At 45.4% G+C, this 12,169-nt stretch overlaps 1 protein-coding gene across 1 annotated transcript; it reads left to right on the forward strand.

The window, feature by feature from the left end:
* The first annotated feature begins 33 nt into the window (after positions 1–33).
* Positions 34–11,872, forward strand: LOC135365970 (uncharacterized). Its single transcript, XM_064598613.1, has 6 exons — positions 34–141; positions 202–429; positions 2,022–2,388; positions 2,751–2,808; positions 9,046–9,097; positions 11,429–11,872. Exons 2-6 carry the CDS (start codon positions 324–326, stop codon positions 11,650–11,652), a joined length of 807 nt encoding a protein of 268 aa, XP_064454683.1. The 5' UTR covers positions 34–141; positions 202–323; the 3' UTR covers positions 11,653–11,872.
* The last annotated feature ends 297 nt before the right edge of the window (positions 11,873–12,169 follow it).

Here is a 12,169-nt window from a genome sequence, read left to right on the forward strand (position 1 = left end):
TTTCGAGCAGAGACTGAGCGTAGTACCATGTAATAGTATTGCGTATCGCCATGGACATTAACTTGAGTCACGTGACTTGAATATTTGAAGCACTTCGATGCAACAACGATACTCAAAGCGCTCAAAGCTTCAAACAGTAAGGTAAAGTGAATTACTTTAACTTGGAAAAAACCGCCTTGGCCTCAATTATCCGTTAACCAGTTTTCAGGAGATAAGGCATACAACAGGACTCGAAAACTTGGGCTGGCCGTCATTTCTCAAGAGTAAAGTCTACCAAAAACAAGCCGTATCCCTGTAATGTATGGGACACAGACAACAGAAGCATGACCATCTGTCGGTATTTTGCACAAGGCTGGTGTCGTTTTGGCGACAGATGCCGTTTTGAGCATGTGGACAACAGCTACCAGAGTCTGCAACCACAACGAGAACGTAAGCGTGACAGTATTCCACCATATGAACAGAAATGGGCATGTCTGCTGCATCCATTGATTGAAAGACAAAGTTGGCCAACCTGTGCCCCAGTAGTGCGGCACTACAGAGTACATTGTTGACCTTGTAAGCTGCTCTCTAACAAACTGCAATAATTTCTCTGTCATGGATGCTTGGGGCCTCTGACTTATTCGATTTAAATCCCCCCCAGATTCGGGAGGCAAAAATCGGGCGTGTGTTACTCACCAGACATCGGCAGCTTTGACCCTCGCTCACTCAGTTCTCGACTCGCTCATTCACGCTCGCTCACACGCCACCTGCTCACCTCTAGGCTCATTCACTCACTTCCAGCTCACCTCGTCGTTTGTGCTGTTTTGAGTTATTTGCTCAGTCACCCTCACGCTAATTACTTTCCACGAAGAATCAGGCATTCCGTTGCCCACGAACGAGTGCTGAGAATGCAGTGAGTTTCGACAGAGTGTATGCGTCATGGTCCATTTATGCAGCGCGGCAAGCTACGGTCCTTCTTCGTCAATGAAAGCGCGGGAGGGCAGCCATTCAGAAACAAGGGGCACATTGCGACGCATTCTGTAACGGGAGTTGACAGGTTCAGCGGGTTGCCTGGCCGTAGCGTTCGTACCGTCATACAGACACACCTCGGCAGTTTTGACTCTCGGCTCGCTCACTCATGCCGAGTTCATTGGCAAAATTGAGCATGAGTGAGGTTTGCTATTGACCCAAGCAGCAGAATACATCTTGGACCAATATTGCTAATGTCTGCCCAATATTGGACTGAGGTTGGATCAATATTGGGCCAATATCAGGCCAAGAGGTTATGCTGTTTAGAGAGTTATTTGGGTGTTATCAGGTTATTCTTGTCCCTTCTCTCCAGCAATCGTTCCACAGTTACAGGTCAATGTATTGAAAAAACGTGAATTCTTCGTGAATTGCAAGCACCACATCTTGTAGCATCAAGTGTGTTTGATGTAATTTATTGTTGCACTCGAACAATGTTTACATCGGACCTGCATCCCAGTTGCTACTAAATAGTTGTTGTAGTATGCGATAGAAATTAGAGTAGAGCATTCAACGGACTGAACTGTAAAGCGGGTTTGCGGAGCTGGGTTGCGTTCTGGTTTGACATTACGGGATTGTGCATTTGCGGGGTTTAGGTCGGGTATAGCCTGGGCCCGAGCATGTGTTACCCCACTGTTAGTTAGCCACAGTCAACCTATACAGCCCGCTATACTGGGCTGGGCTGGGCTGGGCTGGGCATGCCGGTTAGCCTATAAATTTATCGGGATGGGAAACCTAGAACTTCTTCGGGGTTTGACCGGGCCAGGGATGGAGCCGTCGTCCGGGGTTCAATAAATCGGAGGGCCAGGCCTCGGCCTAAGAATCTGACCCGTGCAGGGCTCTAATTTAGGAGGAACCGAAAGTCAGGTTTAACTTTGAACTGGTTCAAAACTGATTCGGGGAAGCGAAAAATGGGGAGGCGTCACGTTTAACCGGAACTGCGTGTCTGAGCCTCTTTTGTTCTAGTGATCCTCATTATGCAACTTTATTGGAGGCTTTGTCATTCACCTTATCAGGGGACCGATACCACTGGGTGAAACCTGGAGCCCACAATACCTCCACGGCCACCAGAGCTGCATCATTCGACTTTAACGCTACCCTCCAAACTGCCAGAGCCAGCGAACAGGGAGGGTGGTCCCGAGGAGGAGGAGGAGGATGGGACCAGGGCCGCCACCAGAACACCTCCTCCTCCCATGGGGGATCTTTCTTTGATTATGCACCCAAACCTGGTGGAGGCTACAGAGAGCCTTTTAAAGAGGAGCCGCGCAGTTGGGGTCAACCTCGGACGGCGTTCGGCAGTGCTGCAGCTTTTGACTTCAACAGAGCGCTGGATACTGCCAGGAGAAAGGATGCCGACCGATACGTCGCAGAGGACATGGACATGTGAGTGTGACTTCAATGTTTGAGACAGGGGCATCAGCAGGAGACTTGGTAAAGCCCCAAGATTTGTGCCGGAGTTTGATCTCCAAGGAGTGTTGGAATTTCATACAGGGGTGTGAGGGGATGTGGGATGGGATGCTGTTAAAATCCGTTAATCCCCTTTTTGATGTTTTTTTTTTCCTTTGGAAGTCGGAGATCTTTGAGGTGGGAGGTGTGGTAAAACACCTTCTCTAAAGAACCGAGTTGCATAGAATGGGGTGGGGCATCCATGCCACAACCCCCTTACAGGAACCTCACATGGATGCCGCATTCTTTGTCTCTATTATACTAGTATCAGCTTGTACGCCTGTTTCTTATTTTGATAGGGTGGAAAGCCAGGGCTGGGAAACTGGAAGAAGTGGTAGCAGACGGCCATCTCAACAGGCAAGTATCTGTTTCGCATACTTTTATAACAGTTAATGCTAAGCACCCGGGGACACACACGTGTCCTCGGTAAACGGCCTCGAACGTTTACATTCGAGCCCAGGCCACAGCTGGTGGTTTGCTGAATAGACCATACAGTAGAGCCACCATATATCCAGCACTGGTCATTTATTGAAAAAAATGTGCAGAGACCAGGGGACCCAGATAAATGAAACTTGTGAGTCACCTGTTGTCAAAGAAGCGTGTGTTGATTTGGGAGGGCATAGCAAACCGTCTAATGCCATTACTGCAAAACTATCGGACATTTGTAGAGGACGGTAACAAGATCAAGAGCATGTCATGGTGCAAGGGCCCTGCACTCCATTCATTCGGGTTCTGAGTTAGGTACAATATGTGTTCAATTTCAATTCAATTTATTCAATTTACCATATACACGGTTGAGCAAAAAGCTGGCAACTTGACGACGTGTTCGATCAGATGTCTGTCCAACACTGATCCAAGAACTCTGTGCAGCTGTGTGACTGCAGGCATCAAATCGAAAAAATAAGTCACTCCAAGTACTTCATTCACAAGTCAAATACCCAATATTCGGTTTTCCGAATATTCGTCTGTTCGGCGAATATGAACCACACATTCCCGAAAGTGGGCTTCACCCGAAGCTTCCCTGCATGAGGTGAAGCCTGCTCTACGAAATTGCCGGTGCTGCAGGACCAACAGAGGCAGATTATTTTTTAGCTTAAGATAATGTTAGCCCAAGTTTATTGTGCATACTTTGCCTGAGGAAGTGTCTGCGTTCCTCCCATGTGCACTTTAGTGGTGCTGGTGGGAGATTTTGATGTGGTGTCTGGGAGGTTGCCTCTAAAAAGTTAATACCCTTAAATAATGCAAACAGCCCCAGGAACAAAAATGGTGTCTTCAAGATGTCCCTTAGGTTGAGAATTTCAGCAGCGCAACTTCCCCAGCAAAGAAGTTAAAGGACGTTCATGGCAAAGCTGAGGCAGGATACCAATTTGTTTATTTTGCAAGTGACCTACGAATGTTCAGAAACAATTAGAGCATCATCTGTGTAACGTGACACCGCCTGACACGAAATTTTAAAATCAAGATAATTATCCCGGTATGTACTCACCTGGAAAGCATGAAACACCATCATGTAACATTAAAGAGTAGGGGTTCCTCACAAAAGAAATTTGTGTGACTCTTGTGAGAGTTAATGCCAGAAAAATTACACTAAAGCCATGGGCTAGAAATTGCAAGCTTTTAATGCAAATGGCACATATTGTAAACTTTGCACGACTATTGGATTCGATATTCTGCATTTTCCCCCATTCAACTCGACTTCAAATCTTCGTATTTGCACACCCCTAGTTAATAGTAATAGTAATAATAATAATACAGTCACCGTCCGATTTTTCGGACTCTGCGGGGACCGTGCAAAAGTCCGAATAATCGAGCAGTCCGAAAAAACGAGTTTCGCTTCAAAATAAACTTTACTAAGCCCTAGTAAGCTGGAAAAATTTGTCGATGCTTTCCTAAAGCACTTCCAGCTCTGCCTGATAACATCAGCTTCTATTTCGTCAATGTACATTGTCAGAGGCACCGCCGTCATCAAGTCCGCAAGTCATCTTCACCTAATGCATGTTTGCTTTAGGTGAAGCTCGCTATAGAGCGCAGTCTCGCGACTCGCAGGCGGACAGCACGTGCTGGGCCGTTGGCTAAAAACGAAGACGCAAAAGTGTTACGACAGACCTCTTCTACTCAGAGGAATGGAAAATGAACAATCATCACTGCCTATTTTTTTCCTCAATATTTTAATTGGTTGATTTCTTTTTATACGAATTTCGGATGACACCAATATTTTCCGTCACCCCAAGAGAGAAATTCGCTCTTTGGGTAAACAGAGTCCGAAATATCCAGCGACGGAGCTGCACAGCGTCCGAAATTTTGGATTTTCTTTAAAGGTGCTGTAAAGCAGTAGACAAGCATGATATGCCGGTGATGTGACTAGAGACTTTGTTGCTTCTAAATACCATGTGCGGAACCGAAGAACCGACAACGGGCTATAAATATTTTTAATTTGCCATGAAAGATGCGGCGTAGTGGAGCGGTGCGACGCCTGGTGTCAAACAACCCCCTGTACAGCGGGCAACACTGAAAATTGGTATTACACACTATGACATCGGAACTTCGTTATTTTAGTAACCATATTATTAGTTTTCCTGTTTACGTATGCAATCTGAAACCCCTGTTAACAGTTTAACCTGTTAACCCCTGTTTTTGCGAAGTAACCCAGTGCTGGCCGCTGTTCGATGGAGGCTCTCCCTACTTCTCTGCTGCGCCTGCGCGCTCCTTTTGTTCGCGGCCTCTTTCGAACGAACAAACCCTCTCTGTGAACAAACAAGTCCCGACGCTGTCTGGCTTCTTGAACGTCTGACACATTTTTTTTCAACGGCTCAGCATTTCATTTCAGTTCGCTTATCTGTTTATACTCAGATGTGGATCGTTGTGTGAATTGCAGGGGCGGATTTTATGGTGGATTGTGGTGGATTGTTATGTCGGGCCCAGTGTTATACGCATGCAATGTGGTTGCCGCCGTATGTGTCAGAAGTACGGATTCATTTCGAATACCTAGTACAGTGTTGCCCATAATCTTTAATTGTAATTTACTAATTAGCTGCAACGTCGATTGGAATGAAACTTGCACATTTTTTCTCCTGGTGGCTTATACTATCGAATAGCCACACTAAATGACATTTGATCGGTGCTGCTTTACAGTACCTTTAACATCACCTCAATGAGACCCGCGGCCGTTCCGCGTCCGAGTCCGAATAATCGAGCATGTCCGAAAAATCGGTCGGCAACTGTAATACAGTCGCGGGGATCGCGCAAAAGTCCGAATAATCGAGCAGTCCGAAAAAACGAATTTCGCTTCAAAATAAACTTTACTAAGCCCTAGTGGGCTGGAAAAATATGTCGATGCTTTCGTAACGCGCTTCCAGCTCTGCCTGATGACATCAGCTTCTATTTCCCGAAGCGACATTTCGTCAATGTACACTGTTAAGGGCACCGCCGTCATCAAGTCCGCAAGTCGGCTTCACCTAGCGCATGCGTGCTGTAGGTGAAGCTCGCTTTACAGCGCTGTCGCGCGACTCGCGGGCTGGGAGCACGTGCTGGGCGGCTGGCCAAATCGAAGACGCAAAGGCGCCACGACAGACCCCTTACTACTCAGAGGAATGGAAAATGAACAATTATCACTGCCTATTATTTTGCCTCAATATTCTAGTTGGTTGATTTCTTTCGATACGAATTTCGGACGATACCAATATTTACCCGTCACCCCAAGAGAAAAATTCACTGGTTGGGCAAACAGTCCGAAATATCGAGTGACGGAGCTGCACAGCGTCCGAAATTTTGGACGCTCTTATACATTAACTCTATGGGACCCACGGCCGTTCCGCGAACGGGTCCGAATAATCAAGCATGTCCGAAAAATCGGAGTCCGAAAAATCGGTCGGCAACTGTAATAATGTGAGAGTGAGAAGAGTTTATTCAGCTCCAAGGAAAAGCCTGAACAAAAACAGAAGGCATGTGAGAGTCCTAAGGATGAAGAGTGCGAGGCTGCGACGATGGTGATGTTTCAGTTTCACAGTAATGATAAGAATAATGACAATAGTAACAATTATTTTGTTCTTGTTAAGGTTAAAATGAAACCGTTTCTGTGGTGAATGCCACGCTTGGTTGGGATATCTCTCCCAACCTAGTTATGTGCCCTTAGAGTAGATCACACTCAAAACTAAAGTGTGTTAATACACATGTTGCACTGATGTCTTTAGATATTCATATTTCCCGCGGACAATATCGGATTGGGCCGGTCCAACCTGTGTCGATGCGTTTTATCAGCTATTTTCTTGTGACGATTAATTCTTAACCAGTTTGCTGTGCTCAGTATTGTTTCCTGTGACATGCTCTGTACTGTTTCCACTACCGTTTATACTGTTACATTTCCTTAACTTGCACTATACAGGATGTTTCATTTTATCTGCAACAAATTACTGCTTCATCAGTGGTTCGAGAGCATTGTGTAAAGCTCAGGCTTTAATATTGCAATTGCAATTTGCTCCCTAAAGTCAATAATGAAAAAGTTGATTAAGATAGCTTTGTTAATTAGTCCCCTAATGGAGGAACAAATTGGTTTCATAGTAGCAGCCCCGTCGAGTAATCCAATGACAAAAGTAAAACTGCCCTAAGGCAACTCCCCTTTTTATGAAAATTTGTTGCAGATAAAAGGAAACACCGTGTATATAAGGCCCTTAGTTTTCTGCTGCAGCAAATTCAAAATTCCGCGGCACTGACTTGTAAATTCCGTGATTTTCCATGGCGAGCTGTCAACAGCTGCATGAAATGGCGAGCTGTCAACAGCTGCCAGTGGGAAACACTTTATTTTCTTGGATAATGTGGGAACAAAAAATATTTTATAAAATTACAGATTCAAAGCACTATTCTGGCTCAGCATTACACACATGATATCTTGGGTTCTGATCTGATGAGGTCTGTCGCCTGCAATCATTTTATCATAGATTGAGAAGTTACCCGTCAAAAAGAACTCGTTACAAGTTAAGTTACCGCGTGCTAAATGTAACTAAGTTAATAACGAAGTTCTTCAGCATGAAATCTAATTCGCAGTTACTGAGTTACTTAAGAAAAAGAACGAGTTACTTCCAAGTTACTCCGGACACAAAATAGCATTACGCAGGTGCAGCGCTCGAGCAGTTGAGTTAGACCTTGAGTTGCCTGCGGAGGAGTGCAACACGCTTAGATCGTTTTCCTTTATGCCCAACAATAGACCTCTCCCTGTTTGTAAATAAATGACGTCATAGTGTTCGACAGCGCCAAAATTTGGTAGAATTGAACTACGCTTCAAGCTAGAGGTGAACAAGGTTGCGCTCGAAAGCCACAGTCTTGAGGGGATTACGACATGACCCCTTGAATGGACGAGACCCTCGGTCCTACTTTTCTTTCAATGGGAGACAGCGAACAAGTGCCCGTTCGTGGAACCCAGCCGTCCCTCCGCTTTGTTTCGGTTTCAGTCTGTCTACCAATATGTCATGATGACGTTTCTCGGGTAGAGGTTTATTCGAACGCTTTGCATCTTACCCCCTGTGGGCGCACAATGGTTCTGCTTTATTTCAATGGCAGCAGTTCTTATTTCCTGAATAAAATACTGTCACTCATTGAATATCACGTTTTATGGCAAAATATGCCATGAAGGAACCGGAGAGAAAGCAAGAAAATGTGTGGACGCGAGTGAAAAGCGATTTAAAAGTAACTTGGAACTTAACTTAAGTTACTTTGGCAAAGTTACCAAAAAAAGGAACGAGTTCCTCTGAAAGTTACCACGGCGCAAAAGTACCGAGTTACGTTACAAGTTACCAAAAAAAGGAACTTAGTTACAGTAACGAGTTACCTCGAACTCTGCATTTTATACCTGCTGAAAGATCTTTCAGCATCTACAGAGTTTATAGGAACTTTACAGGGACAAGTTTACAATACATGCCCTGGGGAAGTTACATCATTAGGACACCCCTTTTGTTCCTGGGCTGTAGGCATTATTTAAGTCTTAACTTTTTGAAGGCAAGCTCCCAGATATCAAATCAAAATCCCCCACTGCCACCGCTAGACTGCACACAGGAAGGACACTGCCCCCTTCCTCAGGTGAAGTATGCGCAATGAACTTGCCTAACGTTATTTTAAGCTAAACTACAATCTGTCTGTCTTTCTCCTGCAGCATAAACAATTTCGTAAAGCAGGCTTCACCTTATGCAGGGAAGCGTCAAGTGAAGCCCACTTTCAGGAGGTGTCATTCGTATTCGCCGAATAGTCGAATATCCGGAAACCCGAATATTGGGTCAACGGCGGCACGTGCCGTGAGTCCATACGTTAAGCTTGAGGGAACGAGTTCACGCACGAAGACGCACGATTTGCGAATTGAATATTTCGAGTGATTGATATTCGATTAGAATATCTGCACACCCCTAAAAATATGGGATTCCGTGAAATTCTGTGTCAAGCGAAGGATTCTGCGATTACAGTAGTTTTGAAATCCCCGAAATTTCGCGGAAGATGGAGGGCCTTAACTATATAGCCTGTTGGCAAATGTAGGTATTCTAATAAATAAATACACGAAAAAGTTTCCGCACATCATGGGTACATCACACCAGTTATTGTGATCTCTTGCAGGGCCAGCCAGCAATACATCAGCAGGCGCAGCCCCAATCAACATTTGTTTTTGGTATGTATTCCCTTTTCCGTAGATTGCAGAGTCATGGGATGAGGGGGCACGCGTGCCTGTCCATAAATTTCCATTCAGGGGCATCAGTGTTACTGCAGTGATTCTTTCCATTTATGAGCATGTTTCGGTATAAATACTTAGTTATTCACTGCAAATTCTTACAAGACGCTCAATATGCAAAAGTACTTCTGGTATGTGTACCAGGTGACTTGGATCTTCTAGGTGTTGACAAAACAGCAGGGTGGGCATAAAATGTATGCACTATAGCATCATGTTTTAGTGCGAATCCCTGCTTGTCCTTTGTCTGTTTTAACTGGGTGGGCTCTGTGCTTAGTGCATCACTATACTTAGAGCCTGAAGTTTTTGGAAAATATTTTTTTCTAAATTCGGGGGGTAAAAATCGGGTAAATAAACGTGTGCACTAAATCCATGCGAATTCTGGTGAGAAAACTCCCGGTATGCTAAATTCGGGGAGAAATGAGGCTCATTTACTCTAACTAACTGTAGTTATTTGGTACAAACGGTGATGTAACTGCTTTTGCTGCCAAACAAGTAAGTTAATGCATTCCTACAGACATCCCAGTGAGAGGAATTTGCCGGGTAAAAATCGGGTTTCACCCTAAAGGGTGAACCTTCAATTCAGGGAAGAATCAGGTAAAACCCTAAAGCTTCAGGCTCTAACTATACTTCGCGACATGTTTATTCCTACAAGTCACCTCTGCGCACATTCTAAAGATGTTTTTTATAACTCACTGCTTTCCCGCTCTGTTATATCTAAAGACGTCCCTGTGCGATTGTCCTGGGCGGGTGCACGACACCTCCGAGAAAAAAGTGCCCACATGCTTCAAATTGTTACTCGTACACTGAACGTATTGTCAAAACCACGTGTACGACAACATACTCTGAGCACATTTGCATGCCTTCAAAGTGTGCACACAAAATATTCGCCTTTACAATGCTCTGCCAACCAGCGGCATGGCCGGGTGGGTTAAGGCGTCCGCTCGTTGGTGATAGCCAAGGTCGCGCTGAAGACTGGGAGGTTGTGGGTTAAAATCCCACCACTGGCTGTGCTGTCTGAGGTTTTTCCCTGGGTTTCCCAAAGACTTTCCAGACGAACGTCGGCGGCACAGTTCCCCCTGAAGTCTGCCCAGGACGCATACTAACCCCCCCCCCCCCCCCGTCCCCCACTCCTTCCTGCTGTCCTCTCTTCATCTGTCCACATCTGTACGCCGCTCACAGCCACAGTTGCTTCGTGGCACTAGCACGGAATTAAAAAGAAAAAAAGAAACTCTGCCAGCCTCTGATATGCCTCACACTAAATGAGCAGGCTACATTATCCGTTTTCTCGCTGTATTGTGCCTCTACCGATCAGCTCATTCCCACGATACAGTAAAATGTCACAAAGTCAAATGCCGGTTTAAGAACAAAATTGGTCTTAAGTCGAACACCCACGATGTCCCGTGCACGGCCCGTATTCCTGTAATGTAAATAATACCTGCTTTAGTCGAAATTGTTTAAGTCGAAATCACGGCTAAGCCGAACAAATGTTTCGTCCCAGGCGACATTTTTCATCTGTTTAAGTCGAATTTCACTTCGGAGCGGTAAACACTACCTTTCTCGACTACCGATCATGATGATCGGCCAAGTTCTTCAAGCCAGCCAACACAATTCAATCCAAGTCCGCCTGATTAAGAGTCGACGGGATCGAGGTCTGCGGGATTCCAAAATTAGCGCGGGCGAGGCTGTTCGGCGCCGAGGACGCGGTGAAGTGAAAGTCAAGAACTGTGTGTACCGTGCGCGCGCTGTTAAGTTTTGTGCGACATGTCATTGTCGATGCCGAGGCAACGCAGATTGAAGGCTGTCACGCTCGCAAAAACGCGCGAGCTGATAGCAGCGGTTGAAGCCGGCACAAAATCGAAAGGAGAGATTGCCGCGGACTTCCGGATACCAATGAGCACGTTATCCAAAATTTTTGCAAGGGGCTCAGGGCTTTGTAACACACAAAATGTATAGAAAGCAAGGAAAGATATCAGACTATTTTCAGAGCTGTTAGAGCGCAACCACAACCAGTGGTTTGTAGTAATTGCAGCAGTAGTGGCTATCCTTGAAGTACATCTCCAGAGTATTGTGCGAGTCAAGATATAACTACGAATAAAGGTGATAGTATTGATCAATTTGTAGACTATGCAACAGTTTAGGGGCCAATTTTTATCAGAATTTGGCAGTTGTTTGATAAGTCAAAATACTGCTTAAGTCAAACTAATTGGTCTGGATGTTGGGTGTTTGAGTTAATGGGATTTTACTGTACAAAGTTTTTTCGTCCTTCTTCAGGAGAAACGCAAACCAGCAAACCTGCGCCAATCTGGTCGAACCAACAGAGAGATCACCCACCCAAGACAGATGTCCCCGTTGCAAGCACGACCGTGTCCGGCGAAGATTACAGATATACGCGGATCGAAGAGCTCGAACCGCGAGCCAAAGAACAGTACCTTGCAGTGAACTTTACCCTGGGAAAGATACCCGTTCAACCCCCACCCCTAGAATACTGTCGGTGACTGGCTCTTGCACCTGTTCTACATCGCCTGTTTGCTTTCCGCCTGTGCTTGACGTGATGTCTGTTGAAGAAGCCTTCTGTGTGAATATCAACTCGAGTGTACGTGCGCGAGCGAATGAGACACGTGCAGAAACCTTACAGTGAGCTAAAGAAATTTTGCCCGTTGAAGGTACAATGCCGAGCGTTAAAGACTAATTTGTTGTAAAGACTAAAGATTGTTGTGGAATGTCAGATCATTGCATGATATGTCTCGGGAGTGACTTTTTCGGGTTAAATGCCTTTCCCAGATTCCGGGGGTAAAAATCGGGCGCTATTTTTGAATCTGTAATTCGGGGAGAAATCGTGAGATAATTGTGCGTTCGGGTGTTTTTGTTTCTCCTCTTGTCTATTAAGTCCTTTCCTAATCTCTCTTTTTTGTCCTTTGACTGCTTTTTTTGCGTGGTCGTGCCTACGCCCCGAAGGCATAGGCAGTGTTGACGCACATGGGTGTATTGCTGGGAACGTAAGTGACCCTTCTT

Source organism: Ornithodoros turicata, chromosome 8, assembly GCF_037126465.1.
Source record: "Ornithodoros turicata isolate Travis chromosome 8, ASM3712646v1, whole genome shotgun sequence".
Classification (NCBI taxonomy): domain Eukaryota; kingdom Metazoa; phylum Arthropoda; class Arachnida; order Ixodida; family Argasidae; genus Ornithodoros; species Ornithodoros turicata.

Excerpts from the sequence above, each read along its gene's own strand:
- LOC135365970 (XM_064598613.1), top strand. The coding sequence starts at position 324 with ATGACCATCTGTCGGTATTTTGCACAAGGCTGGTGTCGTTTTGGCGAC. Across the intron at positions 2,389-2,750 it reads GTCGCAGAGGACATGGACAT|GGTGGAAAGCCAGGGCTGGG; the intron begins GTGAGTGTGACT and ends TTATTTTGATAG. Across the intron at positions 9,098-11,428 it reads CCAATCAACATTTGTTTTTG|GAGAAACGCAAACCAGCAAA; the intron begins GTATGTATTCCC and ends GTCCTTCTTCAG.